This window comes from Ascidiella aspersa, chromosome 2 (assembly GCF_963924565.1).
Source record: "Ascidiella aspersa chromosome 2, kaAscAspe10.2, whole genome shotgun sequence".
Lineage (NCBI taxonomy): Eukaryota > Metazoa > Chordata > Ascidiacea > Phlebobranchia > Ascidiidae > Ascidiella > Ascidiella aspersa.
In genome coordinates this window covers 26,014,442-26,036,827 of record NC_139448.1, presented here as the reverse complement: position 1 = coordinate 26,036,827, position 22,386 = coordinate 26,014,442, and the positions used below count along the sequence as shown (strand labels likewise).

The 22,386-nt window shown below is 39.5% G+C and overlaps 1 protein-coding gene across 1 annotated transcript; it reads right to left on the bottom strand.

The window, feature by feature from the left end:
- Positions 1-678: 678 nt before the first annotated feature.
- On the bottom strand, positions 679-21,508 carry LOC146164524 (uncharacterized). Its single transcript, XM_083380749.1, has 20 exons — positions 21,315-21,508; positions 18,121-18,191; positions 17,737-17,876; positions 15,905-16,028; positions 15,224-15,430; positions 14,800-14,937; positions 14,289-14,477; positions 13,676-13,857; positions 10,834-10,999; positions 10,353-10,457; positions 9,941-10,035; positions 9,649-9,691; positions 5,548-9,267; positions 5,135-5,262; positions 4,768-4,911; positions 4,088-4,293; positions 3,425-3,599; positions 2,782-3,015; positions 2,196-2,325; positions 679-1,787 (listed from the first exon to the last, which is right to left on the bottom strand). The coding sequence occupies exons 1-20, from the start codon at positions 21,344-21,346 to the stop codon at positions 1,258-1,260; spliced, it is 6,759 nt and encodes a 2,252-aa protein (XP_083236875.1). The 5' UTR covers positions 21,347-21,508; the 3' UTR covers positions 679-1,257.
- Between the last annotated feature and the right edge of the window lie 878 nt (positions 21,509-22,386).

The following is a 22,386-nucleotide window of genomic DNA, read 5'->3' as shown; positions in this document are numbered from 1 at the left end:
AAAATCTATCGCTGAAAAACGGAAAAACGGAACAAGCTGTAATTTGCATTGTTTTTAAACTCATTCATTTACGTTTAAAAATACTCTTTCGATATCACACTTCGTCTAAAATAAAAATAATAATCGAATCTACACAATCTATTTAATAAACGGTTATAGCAAGCTGTAAACCACAGTGTTTTTTACCCAACTTTTTAATTAATACCCCAAAAGGCCGAATACCATGAACATCGAAACGGACGTTTTGTTTCCAGCGCCGTGTGCTAAAAGATAACCACTGAATTGTGCGTTCTCTTATCGCTTTGTATTTTGAACGTTGTTTTATCGCTGTGTGGTTTGAACGTGTCTCGCACATTTTTATCTCCTTTTTTTCTTTGTGTCATTTGCGTCCTGTTGGCTGTGTGTGTCACTCCCTGACGAAGGCTTGCCGTATAGTAAGCCGAAACGTTGGTTGAAGAAATATATGCCAGACGAACCTATTTTGAATATACTATGCCTGGTAGCAACAGCATATTTATTTTTAATTAACATTTGACAATAGTCTTCTGATAACACAATTATCTTTAAATAAAAAAATATTACAGTTAAAAAGTGGAAAACAGAACAATCAACGTCTTTGATATTTTAACGGCTCTTTATTTTAATGTTTTTCGATTGCAAACCAGAAATTTCCAAGGACCACATACAAAATACTTGATATCACAATATATTTAACAATTTAATGCCATCACTTTTTTTGCATTAGCTAGGTTCAACATTTATCTGCTAAAATTCAAAGCCACCTTTTGGAATACAGCTCTGAAGAGCAGCCTGCGAATTTTAGCTACAGTGAATCAAGAAAGCTATGACAGAACGAGAGCCTGTTTAGATAGGTTCTAAACGTAGATAAAAAGATAATATAGTTAATCTAGGCATAAATGGCAACATTTTACAAAAAGCCGTGCAAGAAAAAGGCCGTAAAGCACACTAGGAAATACAGGGCTTAAAAAGTGTTTTTTCCTGCCTTATTTGGCGGATCGGTTACTTTCAAGGTTTAATTGCCTGCGGGTTAATAATACGATAAATACAAGAAAACGCGCACAGAAGAACATGAGCTTCACACGAAGTAACCGATCAGGGCAGACGCACAAAAACTATATACGGAACATGGGTCTGCTCGCAAGCCTCAACTGCTCTACGCCAGTCGATGCAAACGTGAACTTATATAATGCGATAAACAGCCCGCGATAAGCGAGGTCAAAAACGCAAGCGATGCGGTTACGAAAACTTGCGGTACTGTCCGTCGATTCCCTCAATTGCAATGGAGTCGGCGGCGGGCGGGATGTTCAGGGCGCAGTGCGAGCCGCTTAGGACTTCCGGGGGCGGCGCCGGGAAGTCTTCGGCGGCTTCGGCATCTCGCAGCTCCGTGGTGGACGAGAAGAAGTTAGTGTTGTCGTAGCCGAACCTGCCGCCGGAGATCGCCATCGCGCCGGGCGACATCGAAAGTGGACTAGTAGACTTGGCGGAGCTTATGCTTCCAAACGTGCTCATAGTGGAGTTGGTGCGCACGTGCTTAAACGACTCCTCCAGTCGGTCGCTGCTCGCTCTCGGTTGGACTGGCGAGGTCGGGAAGGGAGAAGATGACGTTGTTTCGGATCCCGCCACGCTCTGCTGTTTGTTGCGCTTCTTCTGGCGCCGAAGACGCGCCAGGACGCACATGATGACCACGCAGCAGAAGACGATAACCACACTGAGCGCCACCACCAGAATTAGGACCTTTGTGTCGTCCAGGAACGAGCCGCTTGGGGCTGAGGGAAGCAAGGCAGTTTTGTTATTGCTGTTTGTCATTTGGGATAACGTGTTATTTACAAGATATTAATAACTAAAAAAATAAAACATGAAAAGGATTGGATAAATGAATTGTCAGGTTTTTAGCTATAGTCGGTTAAATATACAGTTTTTCATTTAGAAAAGCAAGCTCTTGTTTAACTACACTCTTTGCAATCCTTTAAGCTTACATGATATTTAGCCATGTCTCAAGTGATATTGTTATTTCAGTTTAGAAAATTAAAAATATATTGATCTTAAAAAAATTAATATTAAAAAATATAAATTAAACATGTTACTCGACCCATGGTAACTAAATTAATAACTAACTCAGGTAATCGCTGTTTTAAACGTCCAAAAATAAACGTTTTTAAATTGGAATACTGTACCTGTTGTGTTGTTTTCCATAGGTTTGGCGGTAACCACGGTGTGGTTGAGAGATACTGGACCGAATGTAACCACATTGGCGTTCTTTGAACGCTCGTCCCTTTTCACACGACTGGTGCCCTCCGTACAATTCTAAATAGATTAACAACAATAATTTCCTATTTTTAATGAAGTTAATAAATATTAACTTCTTCTCATAAAATGCAAATATAAAAGTGCAATTATTTAGTATCATTCGTTTAAATAAGCATGTGAGTAATTTTACAATTTATACCGAGTAGTTTTGTTAATGATTGGAGCTATCATAATTTTACGATAACTGAAAAAAAAAATAGAATTAACGTTTAAATTGTTAAGCTTTCTGATATTAACATAAAGGAATTTTATTTGTCAATCTGTACTGCTGCTTATAGATTAATTGTTTTGAAGTGAAAACCTAACAGTTTTCAAAACGGCTAATTGAAGTCCAATAAGTGGTTCCTTCAAGAGTAGCCATACATATTAAAGCAAGAACTACTGGCTTCAAGAAACCTAAATTGCCAGTTTTAGGATTGGCCTACCTCCTTAAAGGTTTAAACAAGCACTCACCTCTTCACAGCCAGCGCCGAAACAGACTTTGATCTCGCAGTGAATCCAGGCCTGATCGAATCTGACAAACTTGAACACCGAGCCCTGCCACCTGGCCCGCTTGCTCAGTCCGTTCTCCAGAATCTCCACGGTGCCGTCCAGACTGTCCTGGACTGGACAGGAGTCCTTGATGATGTCGTAGCGCCGCGGGTGGGCGGGATCGCGTTCCGGAGTGGCCCAGCATCTTCGCACAACCTGAAAATCGAATTAGTAGTATTGATGAAACCTATGATGTCATATGCTCATTGCGAATAAATAGTTCGATATTCCCGAGCCTTGCGTAATTAATAACAACAGGCGTGATAAGTCCCAAGTTTTCCTTACTGTTTAGTGTAGAAATTAAGCTTTGATGATGACGGGTTTTAAAAAGTCCCACTGCTAAAGACCCCGATATATTTTTAGGGCTGCAATTGTTTAGTATAACCGGTTAATAATATTGTCTGATTTAAGATCAAAATGTAAGTTTTGTATTGTAATCGACAAGTGGTTCTGCAATGCTGCTACTGTTAGTAGGCTACGTTCAAAGCAATACCAAGGATAATCATAGATGCGTATCTGTATGTATATCAGTTTGAATAACAAAAACAATTCAGCAAATGCTTACCAAAAATGTCAATGGATCTTTGGTTTCAAGAAGACTGACTCCGACATGTAGCGTGTCGTCCATGGAGAGCATTGGGGGACGGAGGTATGGACGCTCGAACGCTTCCGACCTGTACAGCTGCATTAAGGCCGAGAACTCGCCATGACCGGATACGTTGAACGTTAGCATGTGTATCCTATGACAAAAGTATCAAGTAAATTAATCGACGAAACTCGCATTAGACCGTAATTGAATAGTTGATCCTGTGTCATGATATAGGTATTCAGTCTATACAACAGTTTGGTATGATAGCGATTACGATTAACAAGATCGCAATATAGCTAGGCCATCCATTTTAATTCGATCATTATGGTTGCATATCAAGTATAGTATTACCAAGTACCCCTCTCCCCCCCTCAAAAGCAACATTTTGTGTTAAAAGTTTTACTTTTTTTTTTTTTTATAAAACCAATTTTGATTTGAAACGATAGCACACCCTTCTCTGTGGAAAGTATTACTAGTGAATCCGGTTGTTATACATTTTATCCAAAAAATAAATAATACAACCAATTTTGTTATGCATTTGACATGCGGGGTACACACTAAACCCTTTGGTGCAACCACTCGTCCCTATTTCTTCGTTCGTGCACCTATCGCTGCGATTTAGTATGCGATCCAACTTACTGGATGTCGGGTAGGAAGGGGGTGGATACGTTGATGGTCCTCGGAAACGTGCACCAGATGTTCATGTGAACGAACACCATCGGTACCTTGGCCAGACGACTGCCGAGAATCACTTGGCCATTGCTATCGGTGATCTGCTTTAGCCACTCGGCGCGACGCTGCGAGTTGGAAACCACGTTCGTGAAGTTGACGTGGGTCTCGTTAATCTGCGCGTGAAAAAGAAGTTCAACAATTGCTAATAAAGAGCCAAAGAGGAAAAAGTTAAGTAAAGAGGAAAAGTCAACACACCCCAGAGATACCATTGAAAATATCAATTAAATCAAGATTGTCCTCATATTCGTTTTACAGGTTACGCCGCGTAAACTATAAGTTCTGTGCAACTTAATAAAAAGCCAACATTTCAACAAAAGTTATGGTCTTTGAGTAACAGATACGGAATAAAAAAAAACGTCATTTTATGTTTCACAATATTTTGATTTCGTACACCGTCCGATAGCATTAACTAATGTGATAAATAATATGCTGTTTATTAAAAGAAATGAGTATTTTGAAAATAAATAACTAATTTGCATTGATTGTCGAGTCGAAAACATAAATGGGAGGCTTTCTTTTTTATAAATAAAGTATTAACATGCACAACAAAGCATACTTGTACATATATTTAAAAAATATTTAGCTACCTCGAATTCGGTTCCGCACTGTGAAATATCTGGAGCAATTGTGTAGCGATAATAGTTTTCGTGCTCAACACCTTTGCATTTGGGATCATCGTAGTCGATCAAGTGAAGTGGGCCATAGAGTTCTTCATATTGGCCAATGACTTTCTAAAATAGCAAAATATTTTGTTGTTTTTTAACGAAAAATAAATGCAATTTCCCGTACAGCATGTTTTAAGCAATTGTGTGTGAAGAAACCGTTCGCTGTCATTAAAAATTACGCCGTGTTGTCGTTCTTTGAAAAACAGAGTATCGTAAATAATTTAGGGAGCACACTTTAAAATTGCTCTTCCAAAGTAACACAAATACCTTACGTAAAAAGAAAAGTTACCTTATCCACCAGAATGGTTATGTTGTTTGGTTTGCAGATGGTTTGAAAACCTTTAGTAATTGGGACATTTTTCGCGGTGGCATTTGAGACCGAAATCGTTGTTCCTCCGTTTGTGGTCGAACCATTGCCTGAAGAAAACGACATTTCTTTGAGAAAACTAAATCACTTTTATCCTTGACAATTTTTGTTTAGTATGTTTGGTGGCAATACAATGATCGAATTTTTATTTCATTGCGAAGGAGTAAATGTATTAAAAATTTCCTATGACAAACATGCATCACTGACATGCAAACGTAACAATCTACAACGAAGATGACTTTTTTGAGCTCCTGAAATTATTAGGAAGATTAATAGTTTTAAAATTTATTAAGAAACTCCATAAATCTAGTAAAAAATCAGTGTTATTGTATTACCTGGATTTGGAGTAGTAGTTTGTAAAGAAGTCGGAGTACCGTTTGAAGCAGTAGTTTCTCGTTCACTTATGTCGCCTGGAGATTTAGGGTCCGGCTGGTCGCGTGGTTTTGGTTTCGTGGTGCTAGAATTTGCAACTGGCGTAGTGGTTAAAGTGTCGTCTGTAGTGTTCGATACTACAGGGGTTTTGGTCGAATCGGCTGTAGATGTTACTTTGGAGGCAGTTTGCGAGAAATCTGTATAACTTTCAGGCGTTGTAGATTCATCGGGAAAAGGCACAACGGAGGAAGTCAATTCCGATTCAGTAGATATTGTTGGCTTAGCAGAATTAATACTAGTATCCGGTTGGGTTGTAGTTTCATCAAGGGGTAACGCTGACGAGACCGATGCAAAAGAGGAGCTGCTAGGCGACCGGGGTGTTGTCGAAACCTCTTCATCAGGAAGCAAGTTTGTTGTCGATTCTTTTTGAACTGTATATGTCACGAGTTCTTCGGCTTTTGAAGTTGCAGTCACCGTGTCTTCTGGGTCTGTAGTGAGCGTGGTTTCACCAGTAGGCACAAACTTGATTATCTTATGGTCGGTTGTTACGATAATATTGTCCGCTTGGGTGGTGTCCAGCGATTGTTCAGTTGATGCCTGGTCTAATGAAGTAGAATCTATAGTTATATTGGGTAATGCTGTCGTGACATTTTCAACGGACGATATTGATGGGCTGGTCGCAACAGCAGGATTAGTCGCCGGCAGGCTTTGTGTTGTCGATTTTGACTGTTGCACCGGGAAAGAAGTCGCGGCAGCAACCGTGCTTGTCGAATCAGTTCCAGTTGTGAAAGTGGTTTGACCAGTGGGCGAAAATTCAAATATCTTATGGTCGGTTGTTATGATAATATTGTCAGGTTGGGTAGTGCCAAGTGACTGTCCAGTTGTTTCCTGGTCAGGAGAAGAAGAATCTATAGTTATTTCGGAAAGTGTTGTAGTTAGTAAACCAACGGATGGTGTTTTGTTAGTTACGCCAACAGAATCAGTCGTCGAGGCCTGGGATTGGGAAGGCAGGCTTTGTGTTGATGAAGGTCGCTGTGTTGTCGGCTCTAAGTTCTGCCCAGGGAAAGAAGTTGTGGCAATATCTGCGCTTGTCAAATCAGTACCAGTTGTGGCAGTGGTTTGACCATTGGGAAAAAACTTAATTATTTTTTGATCGGTTGTCACTTTCACATCGGTTGAAACTGAAATTGCGGTCGTTTGCTCCAGAGCTGAAGTATTATCTTCGGCATAGGAAGTTGTCATAGCACTTGCATCACCCGTTGTATTTGAACCTCTCGGCTGTGGACTATCATCCAGGGTGGATGATTTTTGATTAGCTTGCGTAATAGAAGGAACAAAAGAGGAATCTACATATTTGGATGTAATAGTAGTTTCCGATGTAGTGGACGGGTCCGGACCTGGTTCTTCTTCGCCACCAGCATCTGGGATTAAAGACATATATGTTGAAGTAGAAGAAGACTCTTTTGTCGGATTTAAAAGCGATTCTGTTGAGGAATACTTCGGAGATGATGGCGTGGAAGACAAAACAGACTTGGTTTTGGATTCCGTAAAAGATGCTAATGTAGATGACGGGAATAATTCAGACTTTGAAGACGGTAATGAATTTATCGTGACCGTCTTAGAAAATGGATTGTCTGTGGTAGCGCCAACAGAGAATGAAGAGGCAACTATTGTTGAGCTATCACCTAAGTTAGTAGTGTCTTGATTTGCATGTGTAGTTGGAAACGTAGAGTTCTCATTCTCCTTACCAGACTGTGTCATAGTTGGCGTTATATGACTTGGTGGAGTAGCCTCTGCTGTGGATCGCTGGACAAGGCTTATTAGTTTTGCATCAGTAACTTGCTGTTTTGTTTCAGTTTTACTTGTTACACTTTGACTTGTGGTTTTTACAATGGATAGAGTATCGGCACTGGAAACCTCCAAACTTGTTGTTTTGAGGCCAGTTGAGGTTGTTTCTTGATGAATTGGTGTAAACACAAACTTTTGTTGGTCAGTGGTCGCTTTTATATCTCCATGTAAAGTGGTTTCCAGCATTCCTTGAGTACCAGTTTCCTCTGTTGGTATAATGTTTGTGGTCTGATCGTTGGCCATGGTAGTAGAGATTAAATTGTCTGTGTTCTTTGTCTCGTGCTCACTTGTAGATGTAACGTGACCATTGGGCGTAAACCCAAACATTTTACGGTCAGTAGTAACTTTTACAGCTTCAGATATGGTTGTTTCTAGCACGCTTTGAGTATTAGTTTCCTCTGTTGCTTTTATGTTTGTAGTTTGATCATTGGTAGAAGTATAGATTAAAGTAGTTTTATTCTGTGTTTCTGTCTCAGTTGTTGATGGAACTTGACCATTAGGTGTAAATTGAAACATTTTATTGTCGGTAGTTACTTCTATGTCTTCAGGTACTGTCGTTTCCATTATTGTTTGAGTACCAGTTTTCCCTGTTGTTTCAATTTCAGTGGTTTGCTTGGTGGTTGCAGAAACATTGACGGTATTAGGTGAATTTGTTATCTCGTCATCAGGTAAAGTTGATTCTGACATTTCTTTAGACGGAGTTGTCAAGGTCGAAAAAGAGTCAACTGAAGTTTGTGGATTTAGCCCCTTTGTAGTCGTGATTAAGGTTGCTACAACTGCATCCGATACTACTGTACTAGGTGGAGCCGTTGAAACAATATTTGTTGGTTCATGTAAGACTGTTGACGTTGTGCTAACGCTGGCTGTGTTTGGCAAGCTGCTGCCTGTAACCGCTAGTGTGTCTGCTTTTGTGATGGTGGTTTGTGTTGTTTTTGCCATATTAGAAATTAGCTTTGTAGTTGTGATATCTGGTTTGCTAATTTCATCTTGGTCGGTTTGAGCAACAATGGAAGTTTTTTCAACAGTAACACCGGAAGGTTTGGTGGTGGCTGTTGAGAGCTGAAATGCCTCCGTTATATTTGCAAGTTTTATCGTATCAGTTGCTTCTGTGGAACTATGTGTTTTACCAGATGCATACGTACTGGTAACAGATGGGTCCGTTTTGGGCATAGTGATTGCAATATCGGTTTCTGTGGTGGTACTAGCAATCAGATGTGGTGTCACAGTTGCCGAATCGGTTATATGAGAACTGACTGTGGGTGGAATAGGCGTGTCATGAGAAGCAATTGAAGTTGCCTTGCTAGACACCTGAGGTCCACTAGTAGGCAATTTTGAAAAAGTATGAGTCGTTGGACTCGCTTCGGTTACACTTACAATCGTTGATTTCGTCATGGATCCAGTCGTTTTTTCTCTGTCAATATTTAATGTGGAAGATGACATCGAATGTTCGGTCGTTACAGAGTGGTATAAACCGCTACTTGTCACAACTGGCATTGAGGAACTCGTCAAGTCAGTTTGGGGCTGACTGGGACTACCAGTTGGTGAAGTTTCTGTGTCCACCAAATTATCAACTTTGTGTAGGGTTGAGGTGGCAGTTGTGGTAGCTGTGGTTGTCGTAATTTCGACTTCCTCCAACTTAGGACTGCTCGTCAGGCTTTCATGACTGGTCGGGCTCATTGATTTTGCTGAGTTTGGCGATGTGGTCACTCTTCCGCTGAAGTAAACTGTGGTCGGGAATGGTTCGATGGTCGGTTCAGTGTAAGGGATGGAGTGATGAGGTGGCAAGGTTTTTGGACGGCCCGGAGTAGTCGTGGTGAGAGGAATTGTTGACATCTCTGCAAAATTACAATCAAGGCATACAGCATGCAACATTGGTTTGGCACCGGCAAGCAAATTTCGTATAACACTAAAGAAATACTTATCATGCTTTACATGTACGATTCGAGTGAGCTAGTTTGTGATTTTATGTTGATATTTGGATTAATAAGACATTGTGTGCTTAATTAATAAACTTTGGTTAAAAAACATTTATTAAAGTTTGAGCTGTAATAAACTTCAAATGTAATGGCACCAGTAATTTTAAATTAATAGGTGAAAAACCGTTGGTTGTTTAAACTAACATTTTTTCGTTCAGTGTCACGGGTTGAACAATATTGAATTTACAATACTTTTTGATGCATAACGCATAACAATTTGGTACAAGTATTTTTACTTACCCTGTGTAATTCCATCAATGATGGTAGATGGCTTGGATGTGGCCTGTGTAAAAGAGGTAAATTAAAAAGACCCATTTATCAGTGTGAATAAACATATTAATGAAAAGTCGATGCAAAAATGCATGAAAAGTTGATCGTTTTGATGACATGTAATAGAATCCTTTGAACACCACAGCTGTCGATGTTTGCAAAGATGCACAAAAATAAACTACATTTTGAATCTTGTGTTCGCCCTTCGTCCATAAAGGGACGTATATATTAATAGCGTTATTATACACAAAACTATTCTTACATCTCCATTTGTTGCTTCTGTGTTGTTTCTTAAGGCTCTCTCCCTGTCTTTGGTCTTGTCGCCCTCGTCTTTCGCGGTCGAGCCTTTGATGATAACTGCAACAACAATTAGACTTCTTACCAACAGATGGCGAGAGGTGGTAAAGTTCAAGGGTCGTGAACATGATGTTTCTCAATAATGGCAAAGTCCCGATCAATCGTTTTTAACCTACAATTAGTTCAAGCGGGTTCATAACAACAAGTCTTAATAACAAGTCTTAGGCACAATTGTCGCACGGACGACAAACTGTCACGGGAATATTAAACATAGCGATCGGATGTCATTTTGTTTTTTTAGACTGCGGTAAAACAATTTACGTTGCCAAAATGTTATTTTAGTTTTCTCCTTATTTAGTTTTCTATAATATGCAAACCTGATACACTTTCGGTTTGGAGAGTCGTCGAGCTTTCCGGATGTTGAGTTATTTTGCTTAAAACTGTAGTAAGAACTGGTGGTGGGGTTGTCGTTGTAAGATTTCCTGCAACCACCATAGTTCGATTGATTAAAATGACAACCCACAAATACTATTTATTTTGCTGTTTTTAAAATATTTATATTTTAACAAAGCACTTAAAATACTGAATACGGATAAATGTCATAAATTTTACGAATTCGATACAAAATTTGGCCGCAATTTATATCGTTCACTTTACAACAGTTGCGTTAATGTATATAACATCAGTATCTGTTAACATAGGGATTACAAAGGTTGAATATGGCCTATTGGGTTGGATATACTTGCCTAAAGTAAACTGAATGAAACTAAAACGATATTAATCTAGTTTTTTACCGACCAATCACAGAAGAAATTGTAAAACTATTACAATCAATTGAGTTTGACTTTTGTCTTTTACCTGTCCACACAAATGCTTTTAGTGGTTCGCTGTGAATTTCGTTGCTGACAGAAAAAATCAGAAGTGAATATTGCGTGCTCGGTTGTAGACCGGTCAACCTCACTTGTTCGGTCCAAGTTCGATGACGTAATCTGCTGACGTCACGCTTTGTTGGCCAGTAGACGAGCTACAAAATAAAAACTCAATCAATTGTTGTTTTTGTGCCAAGTTTCAGACGAACTTCAAAGGCCTACAGTCACATAGAACAATGTAAAAGCGATATTTTAACAATCGGAATAGTTTTATCATGATCTTTGTTAATTTTTCGAGGTTCGTACTAAAAAAAACAACTTTAGACGATATTTGTGTATAGCATATTTGGCTAAAATTCCTAAAGATTCAAACATTCAAATTAAAAAATATATATTTTTGGATTTCAAATAATTAAATCGTCAAAAATAGTTGGGCGGTCACGAGAAAAAAACATTATTAATCTTCGATCTTCTAAAGTGACCTCGATGGCAAATTAGATCCTCTCTCTCTCTATATATATATACCATATTCGTGTAGCACTAATTTTTAGTCCGATCACGCGGCATTGGACCATTTTCAGGTGATTCCTATAAATGTTTCGGTGATAAACAATGATCTGCATGATTTAAATCGAACGCCTATCGATCTAAATGTAACCTGACCCGTAAAAGACATGTTTTAGCAATATAATGTCATAAAATAAGTAACTATAGTTTAGTTGTTTATAGGTTTGATTTCGTTCGCAAATATGCAACTGAAGCTAAATTAAATCGCGCAAAGCACAAACAAAATGCGCTAATTTTGTTTAACTTAGCCAAATTATAAATTTTGCGCAAAAGGAAAATAAAGTAATACCTTAATCATTTGTTGTTTTTGTACCGAGTTTAAGGCGACACTTCAAAGCCTACGGTCACATAGAACAATGTAAAAGCGATATGTTAACAACCGGAATAGTTTTATCATGATCTTTGTTAAGTTGGCAAACATTTTAATTTTTCGAGATTCGTATTCAAAAGACGAAACAAACTTCCCATTTTATGTATAGCATATTTGGCTAAAAAATCCTCAATGTGGGCAAAAACAATATTCAAGTTCAAAAAATATATATTTTTCGATTTCAAATAGTTAATTCGTCAAAAATATTTCGGTGGCCACCAGTAAAACATTATAAACTTCAATCTTCTAAAGTGATCCCATAGTAGGAAAATTTGGTCCAATATAGCCTAACCTATATATACTATCATTCCAGTAATAAAGGCAGTTAGAGAGTCCTAAACCCTTACTCGTGTAGCACTAAACCTTTAGCCTGATCACGCGCCGTTGTACCATATTAAGGCGATTTCTTTAAAAATTAAATTTTCTATGAGAAACAATCCTCTGCGTGTTTAAATCGAACGCCTATCGATCTTAATACAACCTGACCCGTAAAAGACAAGTTATCGCAATAGCGATCGCGCGCACTTGGCTTAGGTCAGCATCAGTTTGTTTTATGTTGAAGCACTTCGGAGTTTGACGTACTTGACCGTCTGCCAACCAAAAAAACCTTCGCTTCTGAGTATAGTGGCTGTAATTGTTGTGGAAGGATGCTGGTCTCGTTGGCCTTTACTGAGGGGGTTGGCCAAACATCCGCGCCCACAAGCCGGACTTGGCTGTGGCTGCAATTACTGGCCATTATGGTCGCCGCGCAGTCTCGTTAAGCCGAAAGCCGCCCGACCTTGAGCGTCACCTAAAGCCATTGCTTGCGGCAAAACGATGACGTCACAATCAGATTCGCTGTTTACGTGTTGGTGCTGGGATTTGCCTTATTAGGACCGGAGCCGTCGCATTAATCGCCTTTCGACATCAGCGAAGCGAGCCACTGGCGATTTTCGCGGCGTCACCGGGAAACGGCTCATGCTAAACTCTAAAAGTTTTTTATAAGTTTCCTCGCCTCGGGAGATCGCCGTTCTTTTGGAAGCTGACCGGAAAGAGAATGAACCTTTCGCAGAAGTGTGACTAGCCATTGATAGGCAAGTCACGTTAAGTCGCCAAGGGTAACTGGACAATGCAGCTCTACGTTCAAGAGCTGATAATGACCTATGCGGAATAATTACTCGCTTCACACAGGCTATTTCGGTAAAAAATTCTAGTTTACAGCTCGCCATTCCGACAGAAGCTGCGCCATCTTTGCCCATCTTTAACTGACAAGGTTCGCATCACGCTGATGATGATAATTAATTGAGCATAAACGCGAAAGTGATCATCATGTGTACGTCTCAACCGATCCCCGTTCAATCGAGGCGCAACTCGTTTCACCCGAGAACTTTTATTTCCACTGGATTACAAGGCCAGCTCTTTCAATACCGCACACAAGTGTAATTGCCAGTTCGGCCCATGGACTGTCTGAAATGTGGTCGCCTACAGCAGCATAACAACGATATGCCATGCAAGCTGGCATTTTGAAGCATTTGCTCAAGTGGAATATTGCACAAGCGTCCGGATTAAAAAAAATCGACGTTCGACGAAACCAAAATCAGAACAGCTGGAGGCTGCCTAAGGAATGTAGGTATTTTCTTCTCTCAGTGAAATAGAAACTCATATTTAGTCACACTTATCTGTACTAATGACACATATAAACTTTATTTTAATCCGTGCTTTAATGATTACGTGTCATCATCGGTGATGATAAATGTACTACACCTAAATTACAAATTTTGTAACATGCAACATATGTGATATATGGCACAGAAAAGATTTAGATTCAAATCGAATCGATTTGCTGCCGAATGCTGCTTCAAAAGTGCCTGGTAAATACAAACACATTTCAAAGTTGACTGACTTCTGTTAATACCTCATAAAAGTTAAGACGGCCAGGAGGTCGCTGCCACGAGACGAGAAGCGAATTCGTCGTCACATCCCGACTAAGGACGGGACGAAGCGGCGTTGCTGGAAGAGTTATGATGCGCTTCTTCCTAGGTTTCATGCTCAGCACGCCAAATGACGTACTGAACACGTCCACGTCATATATGGAGCCTGCGGATCGAAGAAGTTATGCATGCTTACTGTCCCAAAATTTACGTGAAAACAAATAGCGTAAAATATTTGGTTGTTTTAGTTTCCTTATTGTTGAAGGTAAAGTTTCTCTTTTATTGGATTAAAGTAACAAGGCAACAACAGCGATAATCGCAGCTTTATTAGACCAGCATCGTTGGAAAATTGGATAAGTGATGTTAAAGGTTAACATTTAACTGTGCTTCATTAAAAATCACACCCGGTGATCGTATATTTCTGTATTTGAAGACACAACTTAATTGGCACCATCGCCTTCTTAATTAACAACGTCGCCTCGTTCGGCTAATATACACGTACAAAAAACCCACTGTCTGGTACTGCGCCCACGCAAGATAATCCGTGGGCTGCGCGCGTCGCGGTCTTATAATTACAAGCAAATCGAGTCGACTAACCCGGGGTGAGGTCGGCTATAGTCCTCCTCTTGTCGGTGGAGTTTCGAGGCTCTATTACTCTGCTGCTCTCAAAGGGCGTCATCTCTACCACGAAATTGTCCAGGATACCGCGATGGGGCTGATCCCAGGACAGCGTGGCTTCGGTGGGCGAAATCTTGTCCACCTGTATCTCCGATGGTATCTCCGGCGCTTTGTGGAAACAAACATGCAGGCGATTAATTGTTGTGATCGAGAGGCAATCCTTTCGCGTACCCTCAGATACCTTTTGGGCATGTTTTAATTGGTAATAGCTACTTTAAAAAAAAAGATTGCGAACAATTTTTATTTGAGAATATGGCGGTAGAATTATCACACACAAATAGCTTTGTTATTATAATGTCAAATTTAAAGTAGCGTTAACTCTTAAGTAGAGTGTGAAAATGAAAGTTACGAATTATTATTCACATTTCAAACCCAAAATAAAACTTAAAAAGTTAGAGTAAATTTAATATCGTCCAGCACATCAACTTACTCATTCGCAAACCGGCCGTTGCAGTTTCGCTCACAGCATTTCCACTCATCGTCCGAGCACCAAAGTCGTAATAAACGCCCGGCGTTAAATCCCAGGCGATCCTTCGCTTCTGTAGTGGCTGTTCAACACGTCTGCCTCCTGTCAAAATGGTTTACGATAATATAAAAAATAGAAAATCATATGAAAACTTATCTTACACAGTAATTGCAATGCTACAAAAACTGTTACGAAAAAATAAAACGGTGTCCATTTTCATTTAAGTAATACAGTCATTTCCCTTGTCATTGTTTTCAGTCGAATGAGATTAATACAACTTTCCCTACGATGGACAATTTGGTGCCTCTGGTTAATAAAACTGTACAAAGCCCGCGCTCTCACCACGCAGGAATGACAAGGAACGAAGAAAATTGATACGTCCACTGACCTTGCATTGCCAAGGGCAACCTCACTTTGCCGTCCGGCGGTGAGATGTCGACTTCAAAGTTGTCGAAGCGACCGCTGTCCGGACCCTGCCAAGACACAACGGCCCCATAGATGGGGTACATCATCGTCTTGCCCCCTTGATCCCTGTACTCCGTGAGGATCGGGTTGGCAAAGCGAGAGAGGCGAAGTGCGTAGACAGGCATCGGATCTGAAGGCGAAAATACAATCGCGTGAGAAAGTTGGTTCCGAAATTTAGCTAAACACCGGTTAAGCGAAAATGTTGGATGACGGTAGAACGCGTAAAATGTAATTAAATCGCGGCGGTGTATTCGCTGTGATGCAGCAGTAACGCAGTCGTGTACGATTAAAGGCGAAATGCTGGCCGAGCCGGTCAGAAAATAGTCCGAGACTCAGGGCGTCGCTTACGGCGATTCGTGAGCTGCAGAGCTGTAATCATGACACTCGCGTTCATGCAGGAATTTACGTGAAATATTTCAATGATTGGTTCAAAAGCCTGTCAGCTCCCTATCTGTATGGCAGACCAAGGACGAAAAACAGCCTACCGAGTTAATGTAAAAATAATAAGCCTAATGTTGTTAATAGACAATAAACAATTCTGATGTTCTCTATTTAATTTGTTCAAGTTGTATTTCCTTTATTCTATTGTAGCTTTCATTCTTACGTGTGGTGACAGTTATTTTGGTGCCCTCACTCATAATTCCTTCTTCGGAGACGGAATACACTGACACATCGTAGTCTTTGCCCGGTATAAGGTCAATCCACGTGGTGAAGGTTTCGTTTAGAAACTGAAATTTAGGTAGCGATAAAAAAAAAATAAAAAAATAAATTTAGGTACCGACAAGAGACTTTACCAAGAAATAATTTCAATAAAAAATGTGGTAAAAGTTTACCTATTTTATTTTACTCTCCATGCACCTCGAACAAATTATATAGCAAAAAGATAAATCTATAATTATGATTCTCATTTAAAAAACTTTTAAATGCTCAAATAAGTTTAGGTGTTGAGAAAAACAACAGGTTTAGCGTGACGAATGCTCGTAAATTAAATAGAAAATATGAACAATTATTTGTGTCACGGTTTATTGTGACGTCATTGATCCAGAGGAAAGCTGCACGAAACACGATCCGGATTACAGGAGATTTTCTAAGATTCTATACAACGCCAAAAGCGACAAGAACCAAGATTCAAGCTGTTCATTTTTGAGAAAAATAACTGGGTATGCCCTTGAAACAGATAAAGCAATATTTATCTTTGACATTCAGCCTATATATTCGATAGAAATATGGGCTACAAATTCGTTACAAGAATTACATACAATTTTACGACACCACTATAAGCTCAGAAACTTATGTTCTATGTGCAATCATGTAAATGTATATTGAACAACTATACACCAGCAATTAGTTTGCTGAACCCTAGGATTAGAAAAATATTTGAAAGGTCCAAGTGGATATCTAGTTTTATCCAGAAAATAAACGTGGCTGTTAATCCTTCGAGTAGCAGCAGTATGAGAAGAAAAGCGTTTTTGTAATGGTGAAGGGTCCGTCAACTATAATAACCTTGCATTTGAGCACGGGTGCATTAGGAAAACACTGGCAATGGGAATAACTATACACACTGGTTTAATCCTGTATTAGTTTATACAGACGTTGCATAACAAATGTTTAACGCGATTTCGTAAATATTTGGATAGGTTTGTCATTGTCGACTGTCGTGGCGTTTCGAAACGGGATACGTTTAAACAACAAACGTCCCGTATCTTGTCGCACCCGAAGGCGAGTCGACGAAGGCCTATATCTCGGTTGCATCTAGGTTGCTTCGACAAGCAAGCAACAATCAAGCCGCGTGGATGCAGCCGCCGGATTAAGTTGCCAGCCATGCACGTTGGCAGCAAGCAGCACAACAAAACATCGAGCTGTTTACGACATTTATAAAGTGCCGCTAAAACTCACGGCCAGGAGGCACGGACGTAGGGCTTCCACACTCTGTGCGTGCGTTGGGAGGCCGTAGATGGAGCAAGATTAGGCGAGCCAACAATAAACGGTCTTTTATATGCCTTTAAGCCACCTGACGCGCGATAGCCTCTATATTGGGCAGGATAGCCGCCGCGGCCTTAACGTTTATTTGTATGGCGTCAATGCGCGCGCCAGCCGGTTTGGCCAAATATAGAAGACCGCAGTTTGGGAGTTTATTACTTCACCCGAACCTTTTATGTTTTTCAGCGAATAGACGCTTAAGCGTAGTAGTAAGGCTTTAAAAAATGGTAATACTTTTAAAAATTGAATAAAACAATTTCATACTATGTTGTTGTATTAGATGTAAAAGCTCCGGAGCCAACCATAGTCTAAATCTAAAACACATGGCAAATAAAATTTAAACTTAACACAAACTTAGAAAAATTAAATTTGAAACGAGTAGTTTTTTCACTAAATCGCCATTTTTAAAACAACACTTTTGGGTTAAAGATGTATGCTGTTGGATTTGTTCCATACCTTGTTTGCTTCCGCTGTTTCGCCATCGTTTAACGGCGAAATGTTTGCTTCGAAAAATTTAGCTTTTGTATCTGTGGTTCTCCATAAAACGGAGAAGCTGTGCGTTGAAACCTCAACAGCTTGCAAGTCCACTGGCGCATCTGCGAGAAGAATTCAAATTTACACAAATGATTTTGTCAAATCTGTTTTTCTGGTAAGAGACTACACCAGTGAATTGAAATAGTTTCAACTTTATCATGAAACAACGACTTTATATAACACAAAATTTCAGAAGATTAGTGTTTTTTTTTTCAAATAAGGTAAACGGTCAAAGATTTGTTTAGAGATATAAAAGCCAACGTTTTACGAAGATTATATAAATTAAAATAGGAAAACACTGCTCACCCAGTGCATTTATATGACGAAGAAAGGCGAACAGGGTTAACAGAGAATAAAACATTGTAATCCGTTCATGCCTGCGAAAACAAAAAAAATAATTAATTTTTGCATACTTTGCATTCACAGTCATACACAATGATAAATGAATAACAAACTATTTCAACAATGTATATCCTTTCTACCATTATAAAATAGATTGGAGAATTCTTAACTAAAAGAGTTAAATCTGTTTTATAGAAGAACGATTAACAGTATTTTAGTTCTGCAAGCATTTTTGATCACAACAAACCAATTCAGAAATACTGCAGCGGGTGTTCGCATCATTATAATTATCCTGCGATTGTTCTACGGTAAAAATGTCATGTCCTATCCCTAACTTTTATCGACTGAACATGTCATCTCGTCCGTCAACTGGCAGAACTCACACGAAACATAAATCTTGAACTTGGCTGATGTTTAGTGCGCAAGTTCGACTGGCCTGAATATCTAAAGCGTCTCTTCGCTGTTTTAAACAAGGCCTGTCTCTCGATTGTTTTATTGCGGCTTGCCCCTGTCGCTTTCTCGTAAAAGTTTCCCCGAAAATATACGCCGATGGTGGATTGTTTGTTTTGCATTGTCCGTTTGCACATAGTTAAGCCTTTTACAATGATCGTTAACTTCCCGCTGTTGGCGATTATTGTCCACAAACCAGTGGCGGTTACAGTTTTAATGTATACGAGTACGGCTCATATACTCGTTCTCATCAACACAAAATGACCTGTTATCTAAACTTTATCTTTTCTTCCTCTCTACTAAACATAACAGCATTGGGTCAGGTCTCTTTATCAGCTGTTCTTAAGTATTGGGCCAGGTTCTGAAAACAGCCGACGTGGAGGAAAAATATTCGAAACCTAAAATATATTTTCTTCTTAAAATTTATATTTCTTTCTTAAAAAATATATATATATTTTTTTTAAATTAAGAAAAATGCAATAGCATACTCTGTAATAGTCTCATTTTCTAGCAAAAAAAGTCATCTGGAATACAATATTTCTAAAATTACATCAACCCCCTTCTATTATTTTTTCACGAAAACAACTGCAAAGAAGTCTCTATCGTTTCCGAAGGCGGGGACCATGCGTTTGCAATAAACGTTGGGCCAGAGTAATTTGAAACGACGAAATCGACGCGTTACATTTCCGCGAGCATTCCGCCTCGGTGCGGACGAAACAATGCACAAGCAACTTTACGATTGATTAAATGCGACGCATTACAGCACGGACACGCACAAAGGCAAATGTAGCGGTTGCGCAGACGCTGTTGCGCGCAGCGAGGGACCTTTCCTCGACGAGGGGTAGTAGCCAAAGAGACAAAGGCGTTGCTATATTTGGCCCGTTGGAACGCCGACTTGATATATTGCCTGCACTCTAGCGCGAAGTGGGTCAATCGAAACTTTCCCTAAGGCCCGATACATTACAATCGGAATCTGATCCATAAAAAGTTCGGTGTGAATAAAACGCCTTTTTCCGATTTAATTCGTGTGAAGTCATTTCTGATTCGCATGATCTCCTTCAAACTATATTTCAACTATTTCTTCAACTAGAAGAATACAAGCTATTTTCTGTATCCGGGTGATTTATTCGCTATGGTAAACTAAAATCATTTTTCACTGTATTTTTTTTGGCTATACGTTTACACTGATAAACTTTAATGAAGGGCTGACTGCTTTGATTTTGAATCTTAAGAGCCTATGAATGTAGACCGGCAACAGCTCACTTCTGAACGGCACCAGCACGACGCAAAAAATGCTTACAAAATACCATGGTTGCGTCAATCGCAAAAAAAGCCTTTTTTGTAATCCACTGGAAAGCCGTCGCAACTATTCGAAAGCCTCTTTGTCCGAATAACACCTACACCTGCGGAACAGCCTGTCTCGTGCACTTTTCGCCCGACCTACAGAGGAGCAGATTAATGGCGCGTCGAAACGAGTTCAGTTTGCCAAGTGCATCTCTTGGACTCTTCCGCGTGCAATTCTGCTTCGGACAGGATTACCTCATTGGCTAATCCGCGGGCCTGAGGCGACCGAGCCTGTGCTCCAAGCACGCCTGATTAACAGTTGTATGCCTGGGATTAAAGAGCGACTGCCTATTGGCCGGCATTTTGCGGAGACGCTCATGCCCAAACCTGGTGAACAATACCGAGGCAGATGCGCACTTGAGTACGGCTACGATTACTGCAATTAATACCATTGGACGTCCGGTAAGCCGCAGTTCGTTTCTGGAGAGGAAAGCCCCTAGATGTTTGGCCTAGCGAAATCTTAGCCCATGTTATCTAATCCAGGCCGCATGAGGCGCTGTACATCGTACCCTGTATTTTTGCGCTATTATCACTTTAATTTTTTTTTATATATTACCACTTTTAAAACCCACATTACGTTATAACTTGGTTAACTGACAGAAAAGCTTGGCCAAAAATATGTACTTTTGGTTCAACTTAAACTTTTTTTGTTAAGAAAATCTATATTTTATTTATACTAAACTAGCTGTTGCAAATTGCATATCACTGTGTGATGTGGCAATTCGTGAACTTCGAAATTGCTACCTTCCCGGCGACAAAGAGAATTACGCAGAAACGTCGAAGTTTTAACCAAATCTAAATTCCGAAGGCTGAAGTTTAGAACTTAATTGCCATCTTTCGGAACGAAGACATATATTAACCGTCAGGGTCCCGACATTTTACGAGCATTAATAAGGCGGTAAACTGTTGGCTCTCTCATCCAGAAACGCTGTTGACGTCCGACAGAAGTTAAGGATTAAACGCTCAAATCCGATTGTCTTATACAGAACGAACGAACTTTTTAGAATAGGTATAGAAGCGATGTATTTTTAAAATTGATGCACTTTCGTTTCATCGCAATTTAAAAAAGTATTTTTTTTCCTCATTTCATGCTTTTTATTTACTTGAAATATTCGTATACAGTTCATCACATATCAACTTTCAGACAAAAAACAATTATACATAATTAATTTATACTACGGTTTAACATGTATTTTGCTGTTTGGATATAGATGTGGGGATCTCAAATAAAACTGTAGCAAACGAGGATGTATTTATGATAACACAAATTTTACAATTAATTTAAAAAATATGTTTGGAAGTTTTGTTCGTCATACGTCTATGCCTAGCGAATACAATAAGCTTAAAATGCGATTTCGACTTACCTTCTTTGTGTCGTATTCTTCTTCCGCCACATTGCTTTGTTTCACAGCGATGCTTACGTTCGATTCATGTCAAACAATCTCCGTCGAGCGCAAAATACGTTTGTGAACTGACAAGTTCTTTCACAAATTCTATGCGATCTGCTACGTACTACTGTTCCTAAAACCCCTACTACAGGACTCGAGATCGTTTTTTGCAAAGCTTCTCGATATTTTTCTGAAAAGGTAAAACACTGCCTGTCAACTCCAGAGCATTTAGTAACAGTTTTAGTTAAATAACATAAAATTCAATAAAAGTAACTTAAAATATAAATCAACTATATGGTTGTAACTGATTTTACTTCGATCAGTTCAGCTCATGTCCAATTCTGCACAATAGTGTTCGACATCCAACATGATATGCGACATCATATGAGTCACATAACGAGGTAAGTGGAACAAACCACATGGAGAATTCTTTGGCAACTACGTTTATCTGTTGGAAAAGATGGTATCTATGGAAGTCCCCTGTAACATTCTCAATTTAGACATTTATATACGAAACACCAGATTGATCAATTTCGTAGCTTCAATATTTTGATAACAGGGAAAACTTCCACAAGACACCAAAGTCAAGTCGTGATTCATTGTTTTAAGATTAGAATCCAATTGACCCGTGATGGACATGTTTAGATTTAGGACCACGAAAGGCCCCATAGCGGCACATCTGTCGGTCATAAGGTTAGCTTGATCATGACTTTTAAACTTCATTATGACCTTATCGTAGGATTCCGCTTTTTTGTATTGTCTTTTCGATAAAGCAAATTTCGGCCGATTCGAATAAAAACAATATTGTTTTAAGCGATACTGTTTTCCGACAATTATGCCGTTAAAATCGGGGAAATCTCTCCCCGGGGGCAATCGCAGGTTTCTTCTTCCCGTTGCTTACGTGCCGACACGACATAAAAGCTAAATTATGGCGTCATTCAAATCGGTTTCACTGCATTCAATGCTCCCCCAATCGTATAAGCAACGGCTGTAAACGTTACCAATAAATATCAAATAAAACACGACAAACAATTACGGGAATTCCCGT

Bases quoted from the DNA above. Each gene is read 5' to 3' on its own strand.
- LOC146164524 (XM_083380749.1), bottom strand. From the start codon at position 21,346: ATGTGGCGGAAGAAGAATACGACACAAAGAAG. The intron at 9,692-9,940 runs GTAAGAATAGTT...TCTTTTACACAG, and splicing joins CAGAAGCAACAAATGGAGAT to GCCACATCCAAGCCATCTAC. The intron at 3,600-4,087 runs GTAAGTTGGATC...CTTTTGTCATAG, and splicing joins CCCTTCCTACCCGACATCCA to GATACACATGCTAACGTTCA.